Genomic DNA, 26,734 nt, shown 5'->3' with positions numbered 1-26,734 from the left:
TTCATTTACTTTCATTCCTGATAAAGAAATGACTAATGTGGGGCAGCCCGGGTGGCTCAGCGGTTTAGCGCTGCCTGCAGCCCAGGGCATGACCCTGGGGTCCCGGGATCTAGTCCCGCATCGGGCTCCCTGCAGGGAGCCTTCTTCTCCCTCTGCCTGTGTCTCTGCCTCTCTTTCTCTCTCTGTGTCTCTCATGAATAAATAAATCTTAAAAAAAAAAAGTTAAAAAAAAAGAAATTACTAATGTTCCAGTTTCTAGCTAGAAACATATATAACCCGCTGTACAACTGTGTATATCACACATATCAATGTTACCCCTGTGTCTTTAGAAGAGATATACTGAAAATTATCTTGACGGTCTTAATGTAGAGAAAAATATTCTTAAGCATGAAAGGATGAGTTATTAAGGAAAATATTATAGATTCAACAGCATTGAAAAATTCTATTCTGGGGATCCCTGGGTGGCTCAGTGGTTTAGCGCAGGCCTTTGGCCCAGGGCGCAATCCTGGAGTCCCAGGATCGAGTCCCACGTCGGGCTCCCGGCATGGAGCCTGCTTCTCCCTCCTCCTGTGTCTCTGCCTCTCTCTCTCTATGTCTATCATAAATAAATAAATAAATCTTTAAAAAAAAAGAAAGAAAAATTCTATTGGGGCAAGGCTAAAAAAATTCTATTGTTTCTACAAACATATATATATTTTTATATATATACGTACACACACACACACACAAACACACCCATACTGACAGTTTGCTGCATGTAGGGAAATGAGAGTGGAGTGAAGGCTAAGAAAGCATAACTCAAAGAAAGAGTGGCCATTCACTTTGTTTCCAATGTTCATAAACAATGTTGCAATAAGAGAAAAGAAAAAGGGGGAGAAAAAGAAAATCTTCTTAAAATAGAACATGGTTTTGGCTAAAATGAAGCCCAATCTGAGGAGAATTAAAAAACTGATGATGATGGTTTAGGGAAAGATTTTATTTTAAAGTTTTGGGTATTTATTTATTTATTTATTTATTTATTTATTTATTTATTTATTTATGATAGTTACACAGTGAGAGAGAGAGAGAGGCAGAGATACAGGCAGAGGGAGAAGCAGGCTCCATGCACCGGGAGCCCAACGTGGGATTCGATCCCGGGTCTCCAGGATCGCGCCCTGGGCCCAAAGGTAGGCGCCAAACCGCTGAGGCGCCCAGGGATCCCCGAAAGATTTTATTTTAAAAAAGAAAAAAACAATGTTGCAATAAGTAATTCTCTTACTAATCATCATTCACAACGTTTCCAATTGTTATAAACAATGCTCAATAAACAGCCTTGTATGTTCAAAACAGGAAAAAAAGAGAAAAAGTGGGGTTGTGTCTGGCTTAATGGAAATTATGCACCAAGAAACAAACCTATGAGTGTATCTGTAATTATGCATTTGAGATTTTTAAAAAAGTGGTGATGGTGGTGGTGGTGGTGGTGGTGAAGAAGAACATTAGTAATTGACATTCTGCTGCTCAAACACCCTGGAGTCCCTCTTACCTGCTGCTTATTGACTCACTAAGACCCAAAAGCTCTCTCCTCCTTCTTTCTTGCCCCATACTTTTGCATCTGAAATCTCACCTCCTTAACTTCACCCTCCCCAGTACAACCCACAGTTCCCTTAAGTCTAAAACTATATCTAACATCCAATCTGGTTTCTAAATTCCAGGCTCTAAATAGCACACTAAAGAAAGTCATTGGATGATAATTATGGAGAAACAGATAGTCAGTCACAGGTACTCTCATACCTTATTCCACTTTCCATGCCCTCCTTGTCTATATTATTGTCTTTTTTTTCTTTCCTTGCTACTTCATAAACCCTTTTCAGTTCTTACACTTTTCCTTTTTTTTAAGTTTATTTATTTAAGTAATCTTTATAAATTTTTTTTTTTTTTTTTTTTTTTTTTTATCATAGTCACAGAGAGAGAGAGAGGCAGAGACACAGGCAGAGGGAGAAGCAGGCTCCATGCACCGGGAGCCCGACATGGGATTCGATCCCGGGTCTCCAGGATCGCGCCCTGGGCCAAAGGCAGGCGCCAAACCGCTGCGCCACCCAGGGATCCCTATTTAAGTAATCTTTACACTCAAAGTGGGGTTCAAGCTTATAAACCCAAGATCAAAAGTCATATGCTCCTCCCACTGAGCCAGCCAGGCGCCCTTGGGTCTAAGTTTTTTATTTAACCTACTTCCTAAATTATTATCCCTCCTCCTCCTTTTATTTTCAGGGGAGCCTTTTTATTGCAGGTGGTAAGATAAAGGCAGAAACCTCTGCATCCTAGGCTAAAGTAGAAATGAAAGGTGCCATAGGGACGCCTGGGTGGCTCAGCGGTTGAGCGCCTGCCTCTGGCCCAGGGCATGATCCTGGAGTCCTGGAATCGAGTCCTGCATCGGGCTCCCTGCATGGAGCCTGTTTCTCTCTCTGCCTATGTCTCTGCCTCTGTGTGTGTGTGTGTGTCTCGTGAATAAATAAATAAAAATCTTAAAAAAAAAAAAAAAGAGAAAAAAGAAAGTTGCCATAAAAACCCAAATGACAAAACCTGACAACTGCAAGAGAGCTAAATCCCACCCACATTTGACTCTCCCTGCCCCAGAGGACTTCTGTCCTCCTACCACATGCCTTGGGGTAGGACCTCTGATTTTTCAAAGGCCAGATGACAAATGTTATATTTATATTCCCTATAGATTTTTCAAATTTTCACCCCTACACACTCACCTTTGCCTGTCTCCCTTTCTTGATCTACACCAAATCTTTAACCCTTTTGGAAAAAATAATGTTGATGATAATATTCAGTGAACATTTACTGTTTGCTAAGTACTTTACATAGCAAAGCAGGTATCGGAGAGAGGTCCTATTTACTATCATCATTTTGCAGTTGAAGGAATGGAGGCCCAGAGAAGTTATGTTGCTTGTCTAAGGTCACATTGCTAAGAATAATATAAGAGCAGAAGTGCCAAGCTGGCTCAGTCAAAAGAGCATGTGGCTCTTGATCTTGAGGTCATGAGTTGGAGCCCCATGTTGGGTATAGAGATTAAATAAATAAAACAAAAAATTTTTAAAATTCTATTTCATATACTTAGAATTTAAAATTCATGGGATCCCTGGGTGGCGCAGCGGTTTGGCGCCTGCCTTTGGCCCAGGGCGCGATCCTGGAGACCCGGGATCGAATCCTGCGTCGGGCTCCCGGTGCATGGAGCCTGCTTCTCCCTCTGCCTGTGTCTCTGCCTCTCTCTCTCTCTGTGACTATCATAAATAAAAATAAATAAATAAATAAAAATAAATAAATAAATAAAATTCATAAAGGTAGGGACATTGTTTTGTTTACTGCTATATCCCCAGTGCATGGAATAATGTCTAACATGAAATAGGTACTTAAAATTTTTCATGATAATATCAAACAATATTTTTTGAGTACTTCCATTATGCCAGGTATTCTAAGCTTCTTTCCATATTTATTTTCACATCTAATCTTTATAACAACTTTGTTTTTAAATTAAAATATTTTTAATTTATTTATTCATGAGAGACACAAAGAGAGAGACAGAAACATAGGCAGAAGGAGAAGTGGGCTCCTTGCAGAGAGCCTGCTGCAGAACTCGATCCCCAGACCCAGGATCATGACCTGAGACTAAGACAAGCTCTCAACCACTGAGCCACCCAGGCATCCCCAATTTTTTTAAAAAGATATTATCTATTCATTTGAGAGAGAGAGAGAGGACAAGCAGGGGGTGAGGTATGGGGAGAGGGAGAAGCAGACTCCCCACTGAGCTGGGAGCCCAATGTGGGGCTTGATTCCTGGACCTTGAGATCACGACCTGAGCTGAAGGCAGAACCTCAACCATCTGAGCCACGCAGGTACCCCTGTAACAACCTTAGAAGATTTACCAACCTTTTAAATGTGATGTCCAAAACTTGCTGGTGGCCTATGAACAACTGAGTCTCTAAGAAAAAAAGAAAAGGTTGATTTTCAGCATTTGCAGATCTATCTGTGGTATAAATACCCACACTGTAGCTGATTTCAAACTACCAATGTGAAATCAACTGGCTCACAAAATTCCTGGACATTTAATAATTGGTTCATGAACTGGTACAAGTCCACTCCAGCATACCACTGGCTACTGTTCTTAGCAGAGCACAAAAGACCTTTCATAAAGTAGCCCTTATATACCTTTCCAACAAAATCTCTTGACTTTTCAACTCACCCACGCAGCTGACTTTGAAATCATACAGAATTCCTGTCTGTGTGAGAACATGCCCTGCTTGTCTATACTTAATTGTCACTGGGCAACATGCTAGATTTCTGAGAAATTCTTTCATCCTCTTCTTTACATCCTGGCTTTATACTGATACATCTCCAAAGCAACCCCAACCAATTCAACAAATAGTTGTAAAACAACCAGCACATTCCAGGCAGGATGCTAGGAGCTGAGAATGGGGATGTGGGTAGATAAAGGAGAAGCAGTTAATGTTCTCAGAGCAGCTCACAATCTGGTAGTGAAGTCAGATGTGTAAACTGAATTACAATCCAATAAGAACAATAATGAGAGATTGATTAAATCTATAAGGGTAGGCAGGATTAAGGTCAGCTTCCTAGAGGAAGTAAAATACAAACATCTTTAAGGACAGATATTTTCTAGGCAGGCAGATACAGGCCATCTGAGACTTTGTTAACAGATTAATAAGGTGGGGTAAGACAGATGATATGGCTTCCTGCATTCTTCTGTGCTCCACAAACCTTCAGTGGGAAACTATTGCACCCCATTATACCAGAATCTCCAATGGCAAAATGATCAAAGTTAATGAATAGATCATGAAGACAGGACTTAGAAAAATAAAATCTTTAAAAAAATAAATGGGGCGCCTGGTTGGCTTACTTAGTAGGGCATGCGACTCTTGATTTCAGGGTTGTGAGTTCAAGCCTCTTGTTGGATGTAGAGATTAATTAAAAATAAAATCTTAGGGGTACCTGGGTAGCTCAGTTGATTAAGCTCAGTCAGGTCATGATCCCAGGGTCCTGGGATGGAGCCCCACATCAGGCTTCCTGCTCAGTGGGGAGTCTGCTTCTCCCAAACTCCTTCTGTCTCTGCCCCTGCTCTTGCTCTCCCTCTCTCAAATAAATAAAGTATTTAAAAATAATGATAATAATAGGGACGCCTGGGTGGCTCACGGTTGGGCGTCTTGCCTTTGGCTCAGGTAGTCATCCCGGAGCCCCAGGATCGAGTCCCACATTGGGCTCCCTGCATGGAACCTGCTTCTCCCTCTGCCTGTGTCTCTGCCTCTCTGTCTCTCACGAATAAATAAATAATATCTTTAAAAAATAATAATGATAATAAAATAAAATCTTAAAAACAAATCATGAACACAGAGAGAAATATAATAATAAGTTAACATCTTGAGAAATGTTTATCAAGATTTTATGTCTGTTGGTTATCATCAAATCCATAGTCAGCAAACTAGGTATTCTGTTGCTAGATCCAAGAATGCCACGGAACTTGACAGACCTGTTTGAATCAACAAAAACATTGGAAAACATAGCAAAAAACATTGGAAATGACAAACCAATGGTCAGATATAGAGAAAAGTACATATAATATATAAATAATAAAAACAATAAAATTAACAGTATTTGTCAGCTACTGATTTATGTGCCTTCCCTGTATTAACTCATTTAACTTTTGCCTCAATTTTATTATGTGGATTCTATTATCCCACAGATACTTCACAGATAAGAAAACTGAGACTTAAAACAGGTTGAATAGTTCACTCTCTGTTACAAACATACAGTAGAGTGCTGGAGCCAGTTTCTATTGGCTTGCAAGAGCTGATAAATATTCAGTTGGTAGCTTAAAATAGGCCATAGTGGAAATATTTACACCATGGCAAACAGTACACATCAAGCTTTTGGGGGTTTTTTTTGGTTGTTGTTGTATGTGTATGTGAGAGAGAGAAAGTTTGTCAGCACACCAGTGGTAGTCTTAGGCATTATTCTAGACCCTGGGGATATAATAATGAATAAACAAAAACCCCTGCCTTCATGGAATCTATAGTCTAATGGTAGGAGATGGGCAATGAACAAATAAGTAAAATATGTGATACTTCAGATGATGACAAATGCTATGGAGAAAAATAAAGCAGGAAAGAGGACTTAGTAGTTAGGGAGAGCCACCATTTTAAATAGGATGGTAAGAGAAGGCCTCACAGAGAAGGTAACATCTGATTGGTGACCTTAAGGAGATAGGAAGGAGGCAGAGCTGTATCTCTCTTGAGGAACAATGCCCTAGGCAAAACTTTCCAGCAAATGCTAAGGCTCTTAGAGGTATAAATGTAGATTGGGTATTCAAAGAACATCAAGGAGGGCAGTGGATTGGAACAGAAAGAGTAATGGGGAATCTGCAAGTGAATTTAGGCTTTTTTTTTTTTTTTAAGATTTTAATTATTTGACAGATAATGAGAGAGCAGAAGCAAGGGAGAGGCAGAGGGAGAGGGAGAAGCAGATTCCCTGCTTAGCAGGGAGCCCTATGTGGGGCTCGACCCCAGGACCCTGGGATCATGACCTGAGCTGAAGGCAGATGCTTAACCAACTGAGCCACCCAGGCGCTCCAGGCTTTTTTCTTTTTTTTAAGATTTTATTTATTTATTTAGTTAGTTAGTTATTTGAGAGAGAGAGAGACAGACAGACAGACAGAACACAAGTAGAGAGAGAGGAACAAGCAGACTCTTCAGGGAGCAGGGAGCCTGAAATAGGGCTCAACCCCAGGACCCTGATCTCATGATCTGAGCTGAAGGCAAATACTTAACAAACTGAGTCATCCAAGTGCCCCTGGCATTTTATTTTTTTTTAAGATTTTATTTTATTATTTATTCATGAGAGACACAGAAAAAGGCAGAGACACAGGCAGAGGGAGAAGCAGGTTCCATGCAGGGAGCTTGATGCGGAACTCGATCCCGGGACTCCAGGGTCACACCCTGGGCTGAAGGCAGGTGCTAAACTGCTAAGCCACCCAAGGATCCCCATTTTTTTTAACCTAAATAAAAATTAAATCTTGGTATTCATAGCTGGATAAATCATAAACTAATAGCAAAAATGATAGCTCATGGTTTTGAGTGGTGCTAAGGTCTTCACATATATTATCTTACTTAATTGTCTTCATATTATTTTACTTAATCCTCAGAGCAGTGTGTCAGGCTGGGAAAAGTGAAACTTAAAGAGATTAAGTAAATTGCACAGAATTACAATATGTAGGAGAATGGATGAGAACCCATGTTTGTTCCTGCCTGTTCTATACCTACCCATTTCTATTAGAATTGGTAGGTGAATTTGTTAGATCCACAGAGTTAATTTGAGTGACAGGGTTTCAATGTAATTGTAGGGTTTCAATGTAATTGTAGGGCAATAGAAGGATGTTATTAGGCATGTGGGTGTGATTTGGCAAATGATTAGCAAAACAAAAACCTATAGACCTTAAGAAAGACATTAAAAATTAACTGAAGAAGGGGCACCTGGGTGGGTCATTAAACGTCTAACTCTTGATTTCAGCTCAGGTCAAGCTCTCAGGGTCCTGTGATCAACCCTCACATCAGGCTCAATGCTCAGTAGGGAGTTGGCTTGAGGATTCTCTCTCTCCCTCTGCCCTTCCTCCTACTCACGAGCTCATTCTAGCTCTCTCTCTCTCTCTTTTAAGATTTTATTTATTTATTTATTTATTTATTTATTTATTTATTTATTTATTTATTTAAGACACAGAGAGAGAGGCAGAGACACAGGCAAAGACAGAAGCAGGCTCCATGCAGGGAGCCCAACGCGGGACTCAATCCTGGGACTCCAGGACCACACCCTGGGCTGAAGGCGGTGCTAAACCGCTGAGCCAACCAGGCATCTCTCACTCTCTCTCAAATAAATAAATGAATCTTTCCAAAAAAAGAGAATTAATGAATCACTGAGGGTAATGGGGATATATACGTAGAAGGTAGCATTTGAACTGGATCTATAAGAGTAAATATCGGATCCTTACATATTAGTCAGGTTCATGTTAAAAGCTAGAAAACATGTTACTAAAGAGAGAGGATTTGGGGGTGCCTGGGTGGCTCAGCGGTTGAGCGTCTGCCTTAGGCTCAGGGTGTGATCCCGGAGGTCCAGGATCAAGTCCCACATCGGGCTCCCTGCATGGAGCCCGCTTCTCCTTTTGCCTATGTCTCTGCCTCTCTCTCTCTCTCTCTGTGTGTCTCTCATGAATAAATAAATAAAATCTTAGAAAAAAAAAAGAAAGAGGATTTAATATAATGGATTGTTAACTACATAACTGAAGAAAAGGAAAAATCTAACATCATGGTGGTAGTAACTATAGGAACAGCTACCACCACTAGGGCTGAGGAAACAAAGGGAAGAAGTTGGAATTATTAAAACACAAAACTTAGAAAAAGGGGGGGGGCGGAGGCAAACAGCTGAAATTTAGATGTCTGAAGAAGAGGTGCTACTTGGCAGGTGCCAGTGTCTCTCAGTTCAGAGGAAGAGCCCCGTGGGGTTGAAACTCAGACCTGTGAATAGGAAACAATGGACGATCAGTGTTGGTGTCTCTGAAGAAGGAACAATGAGACTGGTTCTGTATGTTTTGGGAAAACTGCATTCTGATTCAGCTGCTTGTAGTAGGAAGGCACTGCCACTGCTGGAATGGAGAAGCTTTGCTGGATGCCACAGATAGGAACAGGAAGCAAATGGGAAGGAGGCTTCCATCCTTCCTCCTGAGTCTTGCAGTGTTCTTCTAGTAGTCTCTCTCTCTCTCTCTCTCTCTTTTTAAGATTTATTCATGAGAGACACACAGAGGGAGGCAGAGACACGGGCAGGAGGAGAAGTAGGCTCCCTGCAGGGAGCCCAACATGGGACTCCATCTCAGGTCTCCAGGATCACGCCCTGGGCTGAAGGCAGCGCTAAACTGCTGAGCCACCCGGGCTGCCCTTTCTAGCAGTTTCTATTTGGAGACCTTAATAGAGAGCCAGTACTCAAAGGAGAAATATAAGATCCCAACCCCAAAATTGTAAAGCAGAGGGTGGATTTGGAGGTGCGAAAATACCTAGTAACTGACCCACTTCACCTGTCAGAAGGCTCTGCATGGTCTAGCTTTTCATAAGCTTCTTTGCTGTAGCCACATGACATTCTGGCAGATCCTTAAAGACAGCATACTTCCTCCTGTTACAAGGCCTTTTACATACTCTGTTCTTTGACTGGAAGGTTCTTCACCTATTAAACGCTCTTCTCACGCTAAATCTAGCTTTAAGATGTTTTCATAACCCCATAAACCTCTCTTAGCATTTATCACAGTTGCACATCTTTTTACAGATATGTCTTTTTTTTAATTTTTTATTTATTTATGATAGTCACAGAGAGAGAGAGAGAGAGGCAGAGACACAGGCAGAGGGAGAAGCAGGCTCCATGCACCGGGAGCCTGATGTGGGATTCGATCCCAGGTCCCCAGGATCGCGCCCTGGGCCAAAGGCAGGCGCCAAACCGCTGCGCCACCCAGGGATCCCCCAGATATGGTCTTTTGATCAATGCCTGCCTCCTCCAAATAGATTCTAAGTTCCAGGAAGGCAAGGGCCATGACTGGTTTTGTACTCCATTGTTTGTTTTCCTAGTGCCTAGTTTAGTGACTAACACACTGTAAAATTTCAGTATATAGGGATCCCTGGGTGGCTCAATGGTTTGGCGCCTGCCTTCGGCCCAGGGCATGATCCTGGAGACCTGGGATCGAGTCCTATATCAGGCTCCCTGCATGGAGCCTGCTTCTGCCTCTGCCTGTGTCTGTGTCTCTGCCTCTCTCTCTCTCTCTCTCTGTGTCTCTCATGCATAAATAAAAGTTAAAAAAAATTTTTTTTCAGTATATATTTAAGGAATTATTTCAATATCCTGAAACTGGAGAATGAAGCCATAATGTGCTAAGAGATGTATACAAGAAAGCAGAGATTTGGGGTCTTTTTATTTCCATTATCTCCCTCTAGCATCTTGTTCTAGATTCTAGAGGTCCATAGAAGATCCCTTCTTTTTTTTTTCCCTTTTTACTGAGGTAAAATTCACATAACATAATATTAACCACTAACCATGCAATTGTGTCTAATACTTGGCATTTACTATATTCACAATGTTGTGCAACCATCATCACTAGCTAGTTCCCAGAATATTTTCATCATACCCAAAGGAAATCTCATACCCATTAAATAGTCATTCCCCGGGGCAGCCCTGGTGGCTCAGTGGTTTAGCGCCGCCTTCAGCCCAGGGCATGGTCTTGGAGACCCAGGATCAAGTCCCACCTCAGGCTCCCTACATGGAGCCTCCTTCTCCCTCTGCCTGTGTCTCTGGCTGTCTCTCTCTCTGTGTCTCTCATGAATAAATAAATAAAATCTTAAAAAAAAAACTCATTCCCCATACTTCCTTCACCACACTCCCTGGTAACCACTGTCTGTTTTCCATCTCTATGGAATTACCCATTCTGAATGTTTCATATTACATATGTGAGTGACCCTTTGTGTCTGTTTTTTTTTTTTTTTTTTTTTTTTTTTGGTATTTAGCACAGTGTTTTTGAGGTTCATTTACTTTGTAGCACCTATTAGTATTTCACTTCTTTTTATGGCTGAATAATATTCCATTGTATAGGTATACAACCTATACATACATTCATTAGTTGATAAACATTTGAATTCTGCCCATGTTTTGACTATTATGAATAGTACTGCTATGAAAATTTGAGTACAACTATTTGTTTGAAAACATATATAGAGAAAACATATTTGTTTGAAAACGCCTGGGTGGCTCAGCAGTTGAGTGTCTACCTTTGGCTCAGGGTGTGATCCTGGAGTCCTGGGATTGAGTCCCGCATCGGGCTTCCTGCATGGAGTCTGCTTCTCCCTCTGCCTATTTCTCTGCCCACCTCTCTCCCGTGTCTCTTGTGAATAAATAAAATCTTTAAAATATATATTTTTTCTTTTTTTTAGTCAGATCATGAATCACATGCTCTACCGACTGAGCCAGCCAGGTGCCCCTGAAAAAAAATATTTTAAAATATTTTATTTATTTATTCATGACAGACACAGAGAGAAAGGCAGAGACATAGGCAGAGGGAGAAGCAGGCTCCCTGCAGGGAGCCCGATGTGGGATTTGATCCCAGGTTCCTGGGATCACCCCCCAAGCCCAGGGCTCAACCACTGAGCTACCCAGGTGTCCCTGAAAACATATTTTCAATTCTCATAACTACACCTAGGAGTGGAATTACTGGATCATATGGTAATTCCATATTTAACTTTTTTTAGAAACTGCCAAACTGGGACACCTGGGTGTCTCAGTGGTTGAGTGTCTGCCTTGGGCTCAGGACATGATCCCAGGGTCCTGGGATCTAGTCCCACATCCAGCTCCCTGTGGGAAGCCTGCTTCTCGCTCTGCCTATGTCTCTGCCTTTCTCTCTGTGTCTCTCATGAATAAATAAAATCTTAAAAAGAAAAAACAAAAACAAAAACCCTACCAAACTGTTTTCCACGGGCCTTGTACCATTTTACATTCACACCAGCAAGGTCTGAGGGTTCTACTTTTTCCATGTTCTTCCTGACATCTCTTATCTCTTTTACAACCACTGCATATAAGTCATGTTCATGCTGCATATATTCCAACTCAGATGCTTCACTTATATAAGGAGATAGGACCTAGTTATTTAGAGATATTTAGACAAATAATGTTTCTTTGGGCCTCCTCCAGAAAATAATTGTTAAGAACCTATTTTTTCCAGCTCCAGAAAAGAATGAGCCTACTAAATACATCCTTTTTTCTGGGCTATTCATTGTATAAGCCCATTCACTCATATCATGTAATCACATGCTCTCATTCAAAATCATTGTGGATTGTTGCTTTTGTTTTTCATCCAACATTTTCAAGGTGTATATCCATCTTGTGATGCCTTGTCAGCAGGATCTTCCTATTGCTAGATTTGCTTAAATCCCACATCTTTTGCAATGTTAAGGTTTGACTGCATTTCTTTTTGCTTCCATTAACAGATTTTTTTTCCACTCGACCACCATTTATTGGACTTCAATCATGAGCCAGTTTCAGCCCTACAGCATTCTGCCTCTGGGCCCTGCAAAAGAGACATGGAAGGAGAGTAGGCAGTGACTGTAACATGAGACCCTGTTCTGCTCCAGGACCAATGTTAAATGTCCATAAATGTCTGCCAGTCAAATGAAAGGGTTATCCTTTTTTTTTTTTTTTTTTAATTTATTTATGATAGTCACACACAGAGAGAGAGAGAGAGAGAGAGAGAGAGAGGCTGAGACACAGGCAGAGAGAGAAGCAGGCTCCATGCACCGGGAGCCTGACATGAGACTCGATCCCAGGTCTCCAGGATCGCACCCTGGGCCAAAGGCAGGCGCCAAACCGCTGCGCCACCCAGGGATCCCTGAAAGGGTTATCCTAATATTGAAACCATTTCCCAGAAAATAGTGAGGCTCATAGGGAAGTGACCTGGGCCCAAGGGCTGCTCTGGGGGAGGTGCTGGCCTGATGTAAGACCTTTTTTTTCCTCCCCGCCGGGTGACCTGCTCGCAGATTTTTTTTTTAAAGGATTTTTATTATTTTGAAGTAATCTCTACACAAGCATGGGACTTGAACTTACAACCTTGAGATCAAGAGTCAAATGCTCCACCAACTAAGCCAGCCAGATGCCTCTGTTAGCAGATACTTTTTTTTTAAGATTTTATTTATTCAAAAAAACATTTTATTTATTCATTTTAGAGAGAGAAAAAAGAATGTGAGCAAGGGAAGGAGCAGAGGGAGGTGAGGGACGTGATCTCCAATAGACTTCACGCTGAGTGCAGAGCCTGATGTGGAGCTAAATCTCAGGACCCTGAAATCCATGACCTGAGCTGAAATCAAGAGTCAGCCGCTTAACCCACTGAGCCACTCTGGCGCCCCTGTTTTGTTTTAAAGATTTTATTTATTTATTTATGAGAGACACAGAGAGAGAGAGAGAGGAAGAGACACAGGTAGAGGGAGAAGCAGGCTCCATGCAGGGAGCCTGACTTGAGACTCGACCCCAGATCCCCAGGATCACACCCTGGGCCAAAGGCGGCGCTAAACCACCGAGCCACCTGTACTGCCCTATGTATTACTTTATTTGTATGCATTTGTCAAACTCATTTATTGGTACAGTTAGGATTTGTGAATTTTGCTATAAAATTTATCTCATTAAAAAAAACTATTAACCTCTAGTTAGGAATATGAAATGCTGAAGTGTTTGATAAATGTATTGATATCTGTAATTTATTTTGAAAAGCATTAAAGGGGCGCCAGTCTGGTTCAGTTGGTGGAGCAAGCAACACTTTATCTTGGGGTTGTGAGTTCAAGCCCCACATTCATATAGAGATTACTTTAAAATAATAAAGAATCTTTAAAAAAAAATCTGCTAGGGCGTCTGAGTGGCTCACTTGGTTAAGCATCTGCCTTTGGCTCAATTCATAATCTCAGGGTCCTGGGATTTAGCTCTACATTGGACTCCCTGCTCGGCAGGGAGTCTGCTTCTCCCTCTGCCCCTCCCCCTGGTTGTGCTCTCTCTTCTTTCTCAAATAAATAAAATATTTTTTTAAAAAAGGGGATCCCTGGGTGGCGCGGTGGTTTGGCGCCTGCCTTTGGCCCAGGTCCCCATCCTGGAGACTCAGGATCGAATCCCACATCGGGCTCCGGTGCATGGAGCCTGCTTCTCCTTCTGCCTGTGTCTCTGCCTCTCTCTCTCTCTCTGTGACTATCATAAATAAATAAAGAAAAAAAATATTAGAAAAGGAAAAAGAAAAAAGATCTGCTAACAGTTCACACTAAGATGAGGGGAAGAAAATTTTTACATCAGGCCAGTAGCTCCCCCACAGTAACCCTTGGGCCCAGGTCATTTTGAGTTTTGTTTTTTTTTTCTAAGGTTAATTTTATTTTTTGTAAAGATTTTATTTATTCATGACAAACACACACAGAGAGGCAGAGACATAGAGGGAGAAGCAGGCCCCTTGCAGGGAGCCTGATGAGTGACTCAATTCCCAGACCCAGGATCACACCCTGAGCCCAAGGCAGATGCTCAACCACTGAGCCACCCAGGCATCCCAGATTCATTTTATTTTAAAGAGAGAGAGAGAGAGAAGGAGCACAGGGTGGGCGGTACAGAGGGAGAGGGAGGGTTTTAAGCAGACTCTGCGCTGTGCAGGCTCGATCTCATGACCCTGAGATCAGAACCTGCACTAAAACCAATAGTCGGATGCTTAACTGACAGCGCCACCCAGACTCCCCCAATGAACAGTATCTTGAACATGATTTTTGTTTCTTCAGGTGTTTTCTAACTAAACTGGAAACTTTTCTTTTTTTTAAAGATTTTATTTATTTATTCACGAGAGACACACACACACACACACAGAGAGAGAAAGAGAGAGAAGCAGAGACACAGGCAGAGGGAGAAGCAGGCTCCATGCAGGGAGCCTGACGTGGGACTCCATCCCAGGTCTCCAGGATCACACCCTGAGCCAAAAGCTCAACTGCTGAGCCACTCCAGGCATCCCCCAAGCAAAATTATTATGAGACTTGCAGCTCATGGTATCAGCCTGAAATAAATGGCTAGTGATGTATCCCTGAAAAATCTCCTCTTCTTTTAAGAAATAATCATTCTCAGATTGATGAAAATTCCTTTGGGATATTGTCACTACAATGCTCCTGACATTATGGCCAGTAGACAGACAAGTATTTGAAACAAATGCCAAATTCAATCAGTAAATTGATTAGACAATCAAGTATTAAGGAGGAAAATGATAATTTCATACACCCAAATGTGGGTGGCAAAATTAATTCCATCTGTATGGAGAGGCTTGCATTTCTTGCTGTAATAATGACTTAGGGGAAAAAAAGGTTCATTGTGCCTGTCAGTGGCTCGAGAATATTGCTGGAAACTATCAGGCATACTATGCAACTGCAGTCTTTGGTCCAGGTCAAAAACTCTGGCCAAAAAGGAACCTTAGTCTTCTGAGTTAGTGTCTGCATGACTGCATTCTTTTTATTTTTATTTATTTTTTATTTTTTATTTTTCATGACTGCATTCTTTTGGAATGTCAATCACGAATTTTTGAGATAATAAATTCTTTCTCTTATGGGTGGCTTTTTATACAGAGATGTTTAAATTTAAATATAGATATATTGTCTTAAAACTTTTATATTCATTTTTTAAAAGATTTTATTTATTTTTAGAAAGAGAGAGAGAGCACACGTGCAAGTGGGGTGGGAGGGACAGAGGGAGAGGGAAAGAATTTCAAACTCCCTGCTGAGCATGGAGCTGGATGTGGGGCTGGATCTCATTACCCCAAGATCATGAGCAGAGCAGAAATTGGACACTCAACTGACTGAGCCACCCAGGCACCCCTTAAAAACTTTAATATTAAGTTTAAGAGTCCTTTGTATATATTTATAACTAAACTGTAATGTTTAAGAGATTTTTGCATACTAACAATTCTAGTTAAATATTACTGAGTAATTGAGATTTGTGATGTTAGTTGGATTACAATCAGAAAATTTTAAGAAATTTTGGGACACCTGGGTGGCTCAGAGGTTGAACATCTACCTTGGGCTCAGGGCATGATGCCAGGGTCCCGAGATCGAGTCCCACATCGGGCTCCCTGCATGGAGACTGCTTCTCCCTTTGCTTATGTCTCTGGCTCTTTATCTCTGTGTCTCTCATGAATGAATAAATAAAATCTAAAAAAGAAAAAATTTTAAGGCTGACAGTTTTATTTTCTAAGATTTTAAAAGGAGAAGCAGGCTCCCTGCAAGGAGCCCAATGTGGGACTCAATCCTGGATTCCAGGATCACGCCCTGAGCCGAAGGCAGACGCCCAACCACTTGAGCTACTTAGGCATCCCGGCAGACTATATTTGTAATTTTCTTTTTTTTTTTAATATTTCATTTTTAGGGCATCTAGGTGACTCAGTCAGTTGAGCATCTGACTCTTTTTATTTTTAAAGATTTTATTTAATAAAATAAATATTACATTGGATGTAATCTCTGCATCCAATGTGGGGCTAAACTTACAACTCTAAGAATCACATGCTGAGGGGCATCTGGGTGGCCCAGTTGGTTAAGCGTCTGTGTTCACCTCGGGTCATGATCCTAGAGTCCCGAGATCAAGTTCCATGACCAGCTCCCTTCTCAGCGGTGAGCCTGCTTTTCCCTCTCTTCCTGCTTGTGCACTCTGTCTCTGTCCCTCTCTCTCTCGAATAAATCAAATCTTTAAAAACAAAAGAATTGGGCAGCCCAGGTGGCTTACCGGTTTAGAGCCGCCTTCTGCCCAGGGCGTGATCCTGGAGACCCTGAATCGAGTCCCACATCAGGCTCCCTGCATGGAGCCTGCTTCTCCCTCTGCCTGTGTCTCTGCCTCTCTCTCTCTCTCTCTCTCTCTCTCTCTGTGTCTCTCATGAATAAATAAATAAATTCTTTATTAAAAAATAAAAACAAAAAGAATTGCATGCTCTACTAACTGAGCCAGCCAGATACTCCTATATTTATAATTTTAATTTCTTGGATTTAGATGAATTATTTACCTATTTGGGATAGTTTTAAAGTGCTCAAAAATAACAGAACATGTTAAAATGACAAAAGGGGGTGCCTGGCTTTCTCAGTCAGTAGAGTGTGCAACTCTTGATCTTGGGGTCCTGAGTTGAAGTCCCACATTGGGTATAGAACTTATACCAAAAAAAAAAAAGAAAAGAAAAAAGATCCCGGGGTGCCTGGGTGGCTCAGTTGCTTAAGCATCTGCCTTTGGCTTGGGGCGAGCCCCTCATTAGGCTCCCTGCTCTGGGGGGAGCCTGCTTCTCTCTCCCTCTGCCTACCTCTGCCCCTACTTGCTTGCTCACTCTCTGTCAAATAAATAAAATATTTTAAAAAAAAGATCCAAAAAAATAAAAAAATAAAAATAAAATAAAAAAAAGATCCAAGCATACTAAATTTAAGGAAATTTGTCTAACATAAATAGGACTAATTTTTTGAGAGTGTAGTCTGTTCAACTTGAATTTAACTCAATGGATAAAATGAAGGTGATTTTAGAATTTTAGCTTCATAAATGAAATTTTAAAATTGAGTCTTTTTTTTTTTTTATTCCTGAGAGACACGGAGAGACAGGGACATAGGCAGAGGGAGAAGCAGGCTCCATCCAGAGAGACGGATGTGGGACTCCAGGATAATGCTCTGGGCTGAAGGCAGACATTCTACCGCTGAGCCACCCAGGTGTCCTTCAATATTTGCTTTTAAACATAAAAATACTTTTTAAATAAAGATTTTATTTGAGGGCGGTCCCGGTGGCGCGGTGGTTTAACGCCACCTGCAGCCTGGGGTGTGATCCTGGAGACCCGGAATCGAGTCCCACATCGGGCTTCTCATGAATAAATATATAAACATATATATATTAATATAAATATATAAAATCTTTTATGAATATCAAATAAAATCTTATTTTTAAGATTTTGTTTATTTATTCATAGAGACACACAGAGAGAGGCAGAGACACAGGCAGAGGGAGAAGCAGGCTCCCCCGGAGCCCGATGAGGGATTCAATCCTGGGGCTAGGATCAAGCCCTGAGCCAAAGGCAGATGCCCAACTGGTGAGACACCCAGGAATCCCAAAAATACTTTGTTTTAGAGTCAAAGTTTTCCAGCTGGTGTTTCTTGGTTGTGCTCTAAATTTCCAGGTTCGGGGAACCTGGGTGGCTCAGTTGGTTATGCATCTGACTTTGGCTCAGGTCATGATTCCTGGGTCCTAGGATTGAGCCCCCCCATCTGGCTCCCCACTCAGTGAGGAGCCTGCTTCTCCCTCTCTCTGTCTCTCCTCTCGTGCTCTCTCTTGTTCTGCTCTCTCAAATAAACAAATAAGATCTTTTAAAAAAAAATAAACTTCCAAGTTCACTCTGATCATCCTTGAGCAGAAAATAATTTAGGAAATACTCAATAATTGGGACACCCTGGCTTGACTCAGGGCATGATCCTGGAGTTCTGGGATTGAGTCCTGCATTGGGCTCCCTGCATGGGGCCTGCTTCTCCCTCTGCCTGTGTCTCTGCCTCTCTGTGTCTCTCATGAATAAATAAAATCTTAAAAAAAGAGAGAAATATTCAATAATCAAGTGATTGAAAGCTTAAAACTTTCCTATTCCCAAATAAGTCTAGAAGTTAAAGTCAAATTTTGTGTTGTCATATTCCCAAACTAAAAAATTAGTAAGGGGCCATCTTTATGCTTTGACATTTGCACAATTAACAAGTCACAATAATAGAACTAAAGGGGCAAAAAGAAGGCAAAAGTTAGCTTTGTTTTTTTGTTAGCTTGAGCAGTTCTGTGATTTTCAACACAAAAAAAATTTTTTTGGAAGATTAATTTATTCATGAGAGACACTGAGAGAGAGAGAGGCAGAGACACAGGCAGAGGGAGAAGCAGGCTCCTCGCACGGAGCCCAATGTGGGACTGGATCCCGGGACTCCAGGATCACAACCCAATCGCTGAGCCACCCAGGCGTCCCTTATTACTTAAAAAATTTGAAAGAGGATCTGAATTTTCAGAGGAAGCAGTAAGGTAATATCACTATGCAACATCTATTAATCCTTTCAGAGGAACACCTGTGTGGAAAATTAACCAGAAATGTAAAGGCTCTTGATACATTTCCACTAAATAATTATTCAGCAATAACAAGTTACCTTTTCTGAGAATTAAATATTTGCCAGGTACTTTATGGACATTATCTCATTTAATCGTCACTATGCTTCTAGGAGGTCTTCATTCACTTATTGAGTGTCCACCTGGCTGGGCACCAAGCTAACTAAACACTGAGAATTCAACAGTGAGCATTATCAGCTTAGGTCAGTTTCACGAAGCTTAGCCTAGTAATTATGCTACCGCCTCCCTTCTTCATAAAAGGAAATGGAGGATAGGCTTTGAGAGATTAATTTACTTGTCCAAGGTCACAAGGTGTTGGAGCAGCTACAAGAGCCAAATTATCTCTCATGACTATCTTTACCCTCAATCATTAAGCTCTTAATAGACTTAACTGTAAGATTTTTCCCCCCTTAAGTCCTCTTAACTTTTTCAAAAAAATTTTTTTCCAAATATTTTTATCATGGAGGAGAAAGCCTATAGTCAACAACCTCTCGGCTGCCTCTTCTTTTTCAGTGTTGACCAGAGAAATGTGATGTTTTTATACTGTCAGGTATCTGGGAAACTTGAAGGGCTAGAAGTCAAGTACCCGGGGAATGGGGGACATTTTTGAAGAAAACAATAGGAACCCTGACACAAGGCCGGAGTATCAAATCCGAGGCACAAAGCTGATCCATTGCCAAGGGAAGCACTTTGTTTCTTCACCTTCTCTTTGCCTTTCTCCACTATTTCCAAGGGTGTTTAGTCAGCCGAGCGTAGCCCACTGGCTCCAAAAGGCCGGAGAATCTAATTTTTATTCTACACCCATAGCCCCCTACAGTCTCCTCTTGGCTTCTTTCTTACACGCTTTTCACTTTTTCACCCTTGGAGGTTAATCTATAGAGGGCAGTTTTCGTTATATTCTGTCGCCATATGGACAAATTGCTTTATGGCGACCTTGACAGACACCAGGGTGGGAGGCCCGGGGGAGGGGAGCGGCGGTCAGCTCTGGGAGAGAAACCTTCAGATAGCTGTGAGGAGGCGCCACAAGGAGGAGGAAACCACCGAGCTCCACTCAGCGTTCAGTTTTTAAAAAGATTGACGGGAAGTGTACCAACTGTCTTTGCTCTAGCTTCTTGCGCGGTCTCGCGAGATACGGACGTCTATGTGGAGAGGGTGTCAAAGGCGCCGCTCTAAGTGGGGGATGGGAATATCTGTGGCGCAATCATTGCGCGAGATTGGGCCATGGTCGCTGGGGCCGTGCTTACGTCTCGCGATATTTTGGCTGCTCCGGTCTGGAACTAGGGACAGCTTCTCGCGAGAGCCCGTGCTGGGAGCTCTGTGAGGCCCCGTGTGTTTGTGTGTGTGTATGTGTGTTGGTGGATGTGAGTACGAGGAAGCAGCGGCCGCCATTTCACAGAGCTTGCCGAAGCTGTCGCAGGGGTGGATCCTGAGCTGCCGAAGCCGCCGTCCTGAACTTCCGCGCGGGGTCCTCTAATCCCATTGTTTCTTTTAGATTCGCTCGGGCCTATCCGCCCTCGGAGCCCGAAATTCGGGCTGGGCGGTACCGTGGCCTGGGCCTAGCGGCTTAACAGTAGCAACAGCGGCGGCAGCAGCAGCCCCCCTCTTCCCGAATACAAGCACCCCAGGGGCCCGAAAGCCCGCACAGGTAAGGAGATGTCGCGGGCCTGTGTATTGCCAGAGGTTTTCGGAGGCTTGGTTTTCGGCTGTTTTGAGGGACACTCAGGCGATCTATAACGATGGCGGTGGGGGGGGGATCGGTTCCATTTAGGCGACCGCGCCCTTATTTTCTTTTCGTGTGTATTTCAGGGTTCTTGGGTGGCAGGGACCCCAGAGAGGCGTCGGGCGGATGGCGACCGGTCCCTTCGAGGCCTGGCCGGCCGCGACCTCCCAACATGGCGCCAGCCGAACGCTACCATGGCACACAACCCCTCCCAACCGAGGGAGTTTCCCTTTGCCCCTAAAATGGCAGCGCGGGTTTTGCGCGGAAAGAGGCGCTCTCACTCGAGGCGCGCGGGTTCTGTTTTTGGAGTTAATTGTGGGCGCTTTTTTTTCTTTATCGTATATTTAATGCCTTGTATTCGGTTTTGGAGATAATTCAGATTTAGTTACCGAGCCTGGTAAAGTGCATCGTGCCACCTCAGTCGTTCCAGGTCTTTTTGTAGGCTTTTCTTAAGTTTTGGAGTTTGTCGGATAAGAAGGAAATTGAGCAGAATTGGAAAACGTTTACTCACTGAATTATCTTTCTTATTTTCTAGGCGTTTAGAGAAAATGGCAGACGATATTGATATTGAAGCAATGCTTGAGGCTCCTTACAAGAAGGTGAGAAAAAACATGTCGGTGAGGTTTATATATTTCTTAATTTAGCATTATCACGAAACTACTGCTGAAATGTAAACTAACCTCCCCGGAGCCCTCTTGATTTATCTTGTCAGAGATGCATTACGTGTAACTTACAAAAGTAAATATATGCTATTGATGTAATAATATTGTGCAGTAGTTTCACTTCAGCGTGATGAATAAATGCCCATCTATCTCTCTTTGTAGACTTGCCTAACGATATCTCACCTCTACTCCCATGAATTCACCTTTGATTCCAGTGTGAACTGTCAATCATAAGGTAGTAATTGAGTGACTTATCGCTGTACCGTGGTCCCCTAGGTAAAATGACTCAACTAAGAATTACCAGCTCCAGTTTGGTATAGCAAAAAGGTGAATGTAGTGGTTTGGGAAACTAGCAGGGGTCCAAGAATAACCAAGCATAACCAGTCTGTGGCAAGCAAATCTTTTAAATAAGTTTTACAAGAAGAAATGGGTGAGATTTAAATTTTTTCTATATATATATGTATATATATATATATTGACTGGTGATAGTAAATATTGAAACAGGCAGGTATTGAACTGCTGCTCTGTTAAAAATTACTAAAATTCTTGGATCCCTGAATAGAAATTTTTTTAAACGCAAAGGAGACAGTATCACAATTTAGAGTCACTTGATGACGGTTTTACTGTCCTCCGTATTGTTTTTTTTTTTTTTTTTTAATTAGTCCCTGCCATAATATTTCACACTAAAAGCTACAAAGGAATTATTTTGGCTAATAGTATAGTCTGACCCATTTCAGTATCACAGTATAAAAAGTAAAGTGTCTTTTCATTCTTTCACCAGTTGGTGGTGAAAATAGCAGTATGCATGCATTATCACTGGTGTCGCAAACTGTAAGCTTTGTAAGTTAGCACTTATACTTCTATAACTGATGTAATCAAACTTTAAAAATAAACATTGCTCTAAACCTTTTAAAATAATACATTTGTTTTGTTGGAGTGTATAGCACGACCATGTGGTACCAATTTGGATGAATTCTTTTTAGCTTTAAATAGTGTATGTAGTTTTGTAATGCTTAGACTCTTGAAGAACTACTTTCTGTTTTAATGTTAAGATTCTTGTGTCTTAGTTTAACATGGATGTAATTCCATGTAAACAGGTATGGAAGTAGGAAATGTTTAGGTTGGACTGGTGGATTATTAATTGACTTTCTTGGGTTCTTGGGAGTCAACATTACTAAAGCAGTGTGAATCCCTGTTTGCTTCAGGGCGAGATGTGTGACAGAGGTGGCATCAAGCTCTTACAGTCCCAACCCTCCAACGGAAATGGGCGAAGATCTCAGGAATGGCATCGGTCACAGGAAATCGATAGTGGCTGGCTGCTAGCATGGCCACTTGGGGCTTAGGCAGAAATAGAGCCATGGTACTGACCAAAGGGACCATAGCACATGGAATAAAACTCAAAACAGGACTTAATTCATGTTTTATAGAAGTTCTATTTAACCACTTCAACACTGTAAATCTGGATAACTTAATATCTAACTATATAAAAAAGTAAAATTTAACATGTTAATATGCATTTTTATTTTTGTATCTTGATGTCTTAATTGTAAGCAACAAAGTGGTTAAACACATACCCATCTAAATTTTTTTATAGCCTTCCGTGTTAAACTATAAATAAGTAATTAGTTTTAAAATTGTTTTGTATTTTCTTATTCCTGTTCCCTTTACCCTTTGACAACTTGAAATGTTACCACTTCGTCCTCATGATGTTCTTCTATCAACCCTGCTTAGGATGAGAACAAGTTGAGCAGTGCAAACGGCCATGAAGAGCGTAGCAAAAAGTAAGTTATAAGAAGGGACCTGGGGTGGGGGGACCTTTATGTGATTGAGATCTTAAATTGTGTTCCTGTGGCGATAGCATCAAACTGAAAGTTCTCTTCAGAAGCTTTTCCTTGTCTCTCCTAGAAAAGTCGTTCTTTACCTTCTGAAGGGATGAGAAACTATTTGAGGATATGAAACTGGATTCTTTCTTAGATTTCAGGATATAGTTTCAGGGATTTTTTTGGACACCTTCCCCTCCAAGCCTACTCACAACAATCTGGATAAGAGTTCCTGTATTAGAGTTTGTCTTTTGTCTTAAGTTTTTAAAGTTTGGCTTAATATTTTGGTGGTGTGTTATCAATAAAACTATCATACCCACTAAAGATCAGTTAGGAAGGGAAAAAAAGGTAACAAATGACTAACTCGTGGAAAGTATTGTTTGCTCTAAATAACTGAAGGGGTCAGAATTGTGAATTATGCTCATTGCTGTTTAAAGGCCCTTTTTGTAGTAATAGAGCACACTTAAGTACTTTTTAGGTGCCTCTTAAATGGTTTTTGATGTCTTCAGTTTTTTAAACTCTAATAGACTTAAACAGTGAAAATGGAGTTTTAAATTCTGCATATTTATGCAGTTTACTAGGTTAAATGAGTAACTCGTAACAGGAACTCAGTGTTAAATTTTAGTATAGAATACAGTATATAAGTCTCAATGACTGTATAAACCAGAACCACATTATAAGGTTGAATCCTATTTTTGGAGTATTCTTTCTGCTCTAAAAATTAATGATTCTTAACATCATATGGTCATGTTAAAAGCATTAAATTGTTTTAGTAGCCTATTTTTGTGATGTCATTAAAATAATTTGTCACATACATGACCCTGTAGTACCTAACAAAGAATGGTAACATAGGCCCCTTATTTGATTTTTTTTTTTTTTTTTTGGCTCTTTTCCTAATGAGAAGAACTCAATAAGTGCTTCGTAATACACTACCTCAACATCCTCACAGCAACTTTGTTAGGTTGATTGAATTTCACAAAATAGATGAGAAATTCTTAGATTGAATTATCTAGGCATTGTTATGCTGATTTTTAAAATTCTTATATTTAAAATGATCCAATTTGTAGAAAATGTCATACTTTTGGGGGGTACAAACTGGGGTAGAGGATCTGTTACAGTCCTCACTAATCACAAAAGATTGCAGGAATTAATCACATTGGGTTTAGTCTTGAATTATTACGGTTTGAGGCAATCAACCAATTGCATGGTTTAACATCACCCGGTTTTAGACCTTTTACCAAAGTAAGTTTTCTGATTAATGGTTCTAATTGCCATTTCATAATGAAAACCTAGGAAGGAGTATCCAAATAAATTAAAATTATCCAATCTAGGTATCAGGCCTTTTGTGTGGGTAAAGACCTCACCCTAAGTGCCAAAAGGATGAGGACATGCACTTTGGGCACAGTTTTCTTTGTTCCACCATTCTCAGATGTCACTCCTTGCTACTAACTCAATCTCCAGTTTATACTTGTTTTCATCCTGCATCTAAGCTCATTAAGGCTGCCAAGCTTTTATAGGAAATTTAGCACTAAGCTCCCATGACTGATGCTTTGTGGTCTTTATCTAATGTAAAGAGTCTTAGGATACTGAATAGAAGAATGGATTAATTTTCTTTAATTAGCTATAGAATAGCCAATTTAAGGGAACATCCCAAATACCATTTAGTATCTTTTCAAATGTACAAGTTATTTCTGTCCTGCTTCTCATTCTCTGTTAAAGTAAATAAAAATAAATAAATGGCTTTTTTGTTCAATCAGGAAATTGTTACCCATTTTTCTAAAGGGAATTAATCTTTCAAATTAATTTTACGGTTATCTAGAAAGTTTTCATATTTAAGGTTAGATAAAATGTAAAACAAATACAGTGTTCTGCATGAATTCTCTTAAAGGAAAGTGCCATGTTGCATTTTTCATCCTTAAACTTCATTGTCTGAAAAGCAATCGAGTGTTGGGATATAGTTTTAAGGTAGTAAGAAAATGGATATTCTGAGAAATTGAGAGTTGACTAATTAATAAATGTTTTCTTTAAAAAATAGTTCGTATTCTCAATACATACACTCAGTTGTATTCTGGTAGTAATAAAAAGAACTACGTTTAATAATAACACAAATTGTTTATCAATTAGCCTACTTTCTGAAGAGCTATACCCCTAAGTATGGCAAGACCTCAAAGTATACCTTTTAAGTATTTGAGCTTGCCTTCATGGGAATATTATTTGTTAGTATAACCATTTTTGGAAAGTCTAAACCAGTGTCCATTCAGTTAAGCTCTTTAGGAATTTCTCAAAAAAGGATAACAATAAAATGACACAGTTGAAATATATTGGCTACTGTGTGTGGATTATCTATAAATTTTGGAATAAATGACTTTTCTATTTTTTTTCTTATTTTCCAGAGTACTTTGCATTTAAATTTTAGATCTTCTTACATGGAAGAGGTCAAATCCAGTTATAGCAAAACACCTTTACAGCAGAGGCCATATAACCAAAAAGTCCAAAGGCCCAGCCCAGTGGACCATTTACTTCAATGATGTTCAGTACAAAATTCCACTGCCACTAAAGACTTTGGAAAGTCCCTTTTAAGTTGTAACAGGATTTGACTATTAGTGTGGATTTTGATAACCCTTCTTTAGTTAACTTAATGTTCTTTCAAGCTGCAATTTGTTATAGAGAAGTATATTGCTTTCTTAAATTTTTGTCTGGGCTTTTATGAAGAGGATTGTGCTTCTGAATGTCTTAGTATGTTGCTGTCTTTTTACCTGTCTGGGGTTGCCTTCAGATGTGGGTGGGGACTCATTTGAAAAAAGTTCTAGGAAGACCTTTAGTTGAAGTTAGCTCTCCAATTTTCCAGTCCTTTCCTTTGGCAGAATAAGTTTTGGGCCTAAAAAGAGGTAGATTGGGAGGTTGGCTGCCTCTCTGCTGTGGGCCAAAAATAAAGCAATACTTTGTCCTTTTTGTGGGGGATGGAGTTACTTTTTACTTTGTCCTCTGATTGATTATATGTAGGACTTTTGATTATAGCTATCTCACAGAATTCTTTAGGCTAAGACATAGTGTAAGGTGTTCCAGGCAACAAAGTTGGAATGTAATCTGTTGCCCTTCTGGGCATTGCTTTGATGACTTCTATATAAATAATGAGTGTAGCCTAATTTTCTGTCATGTGCTACCTAGCATATACATTTCTGACAGTCAGGTGGATTATCTTGAAATTTTAGACAAAGTTTCTGCCTCCTTGGAAAGCTCTACATCTCCTTGTGATTGGAGTGTGGGTTTCAAGATTCCAGAAGGTGGGTGTCTTCATTTTCTATTTTCAATGCACTCTAAGATGACCTGCTTACAGGTTCTCTGAGGCAGACTTCAATTGCTCTTGTGCTAACTTTGCTTTTGATAAGGACTAAACAGTTTAATTAAATTTTCCAAATGATGTAGAGTTGTCAAAATGTTTAAGTATCTTTTTAGCCACTACAAATTGACATTTTAGTGGAATAAGTTTATTTTGAAATGTCTTTCAATTTATATTGAAATATCTGAAGGCACCTCTAAAATTTGGGTGATGACACAGAGGTACAGATGGTAAGATTTAATTACAAAATGGATGGGTGGTATACTGTGAAAAAAACAAATGAACAGAAAGATATGACTGACTGGCTTTTTTACCTTTCAGAGTTTGAGATTTTATAAAGATTAATAAAGGTGGTGATCCTTGTTTTTGATTGCACCCCACAGGCTTGTATAAACTGGCATGCTCCATTTTCTGGTGTACTCCTTGTAACTTTAAATAGAAAGTATATGAAAAGGTCACAAAAATCTAGGTGTGTCGGAATGCA

At 40.6% G+C, this 26,734-nt stretch overlaps 1 protein-coding gene and 1 long non-coding RNA gene across 9 annotated transcripts in view; one reads left to right on the top strand and one right to left on the bottom strand.

Annotated features, from left to right (window-relative positions):
* Positions 1 to 11,646: 11,646 nt before the first annotated feature.
* Positions 11,647 to 21,112, bottom strand: LOC144298279 (uncharacterized). Its single transcript, XR_013365198.1, has 2 exons — positions 18,750 to 21,112; positions 11,647 to 12,133 (listed from the first exon to the last, which is right to left on the bottom strand). It is a non-coding gene; the product is annotated as an uncharacterized LOC144298279 (long non-coding RNA).
* The window catches only part of RBM39 (RNA binding motif protein 39), a 29,259-nt gene continuing 22,557 nt past the window's right edge, over positions 20,033 to 26,734 (top strand). For 2 of the 8 annotated variants that reach the window (XM_077872968.1, XM_077872965.1), the window contains exons 1-3: positions 20,035 to 20,353; positions 20,964 to 21,027; positions 22,822 to 22,871. In XM_077872968.1, the coding sequence (XP_077729094.1) occupies positions 20,977 to 21,027; positions 22,822 to 22,871 (101 nt within the window). In that variant the 5' untranslated portion in view covers positions 20,035 to 20,353; positions 20,964 to 20,976. The other 6 variants (XM_077872966.1, XM_077872972.1, XM_077872969.1 and 3 more) reach the window with 6 other exon arrangements.

The sequence above is a fragment of the Canis aureus genome, chromosome 26, assembly GCF_053574225.1.
Source record: "Canis aureus isolate CA01 chromosome 26, VMU_Caureus_v.1.0, whole genome shotgun sequence".
Lineage (NCBI taxonomy): Eukaryota > Metazoa > Chordata > Mammalia > Carnivora > Canidae > Canis > Canis aureus.
Note: the sequence above shows the minus strand (reverse complement) of the source record. Positions and strands in the feature narration are given on the sequence as shown.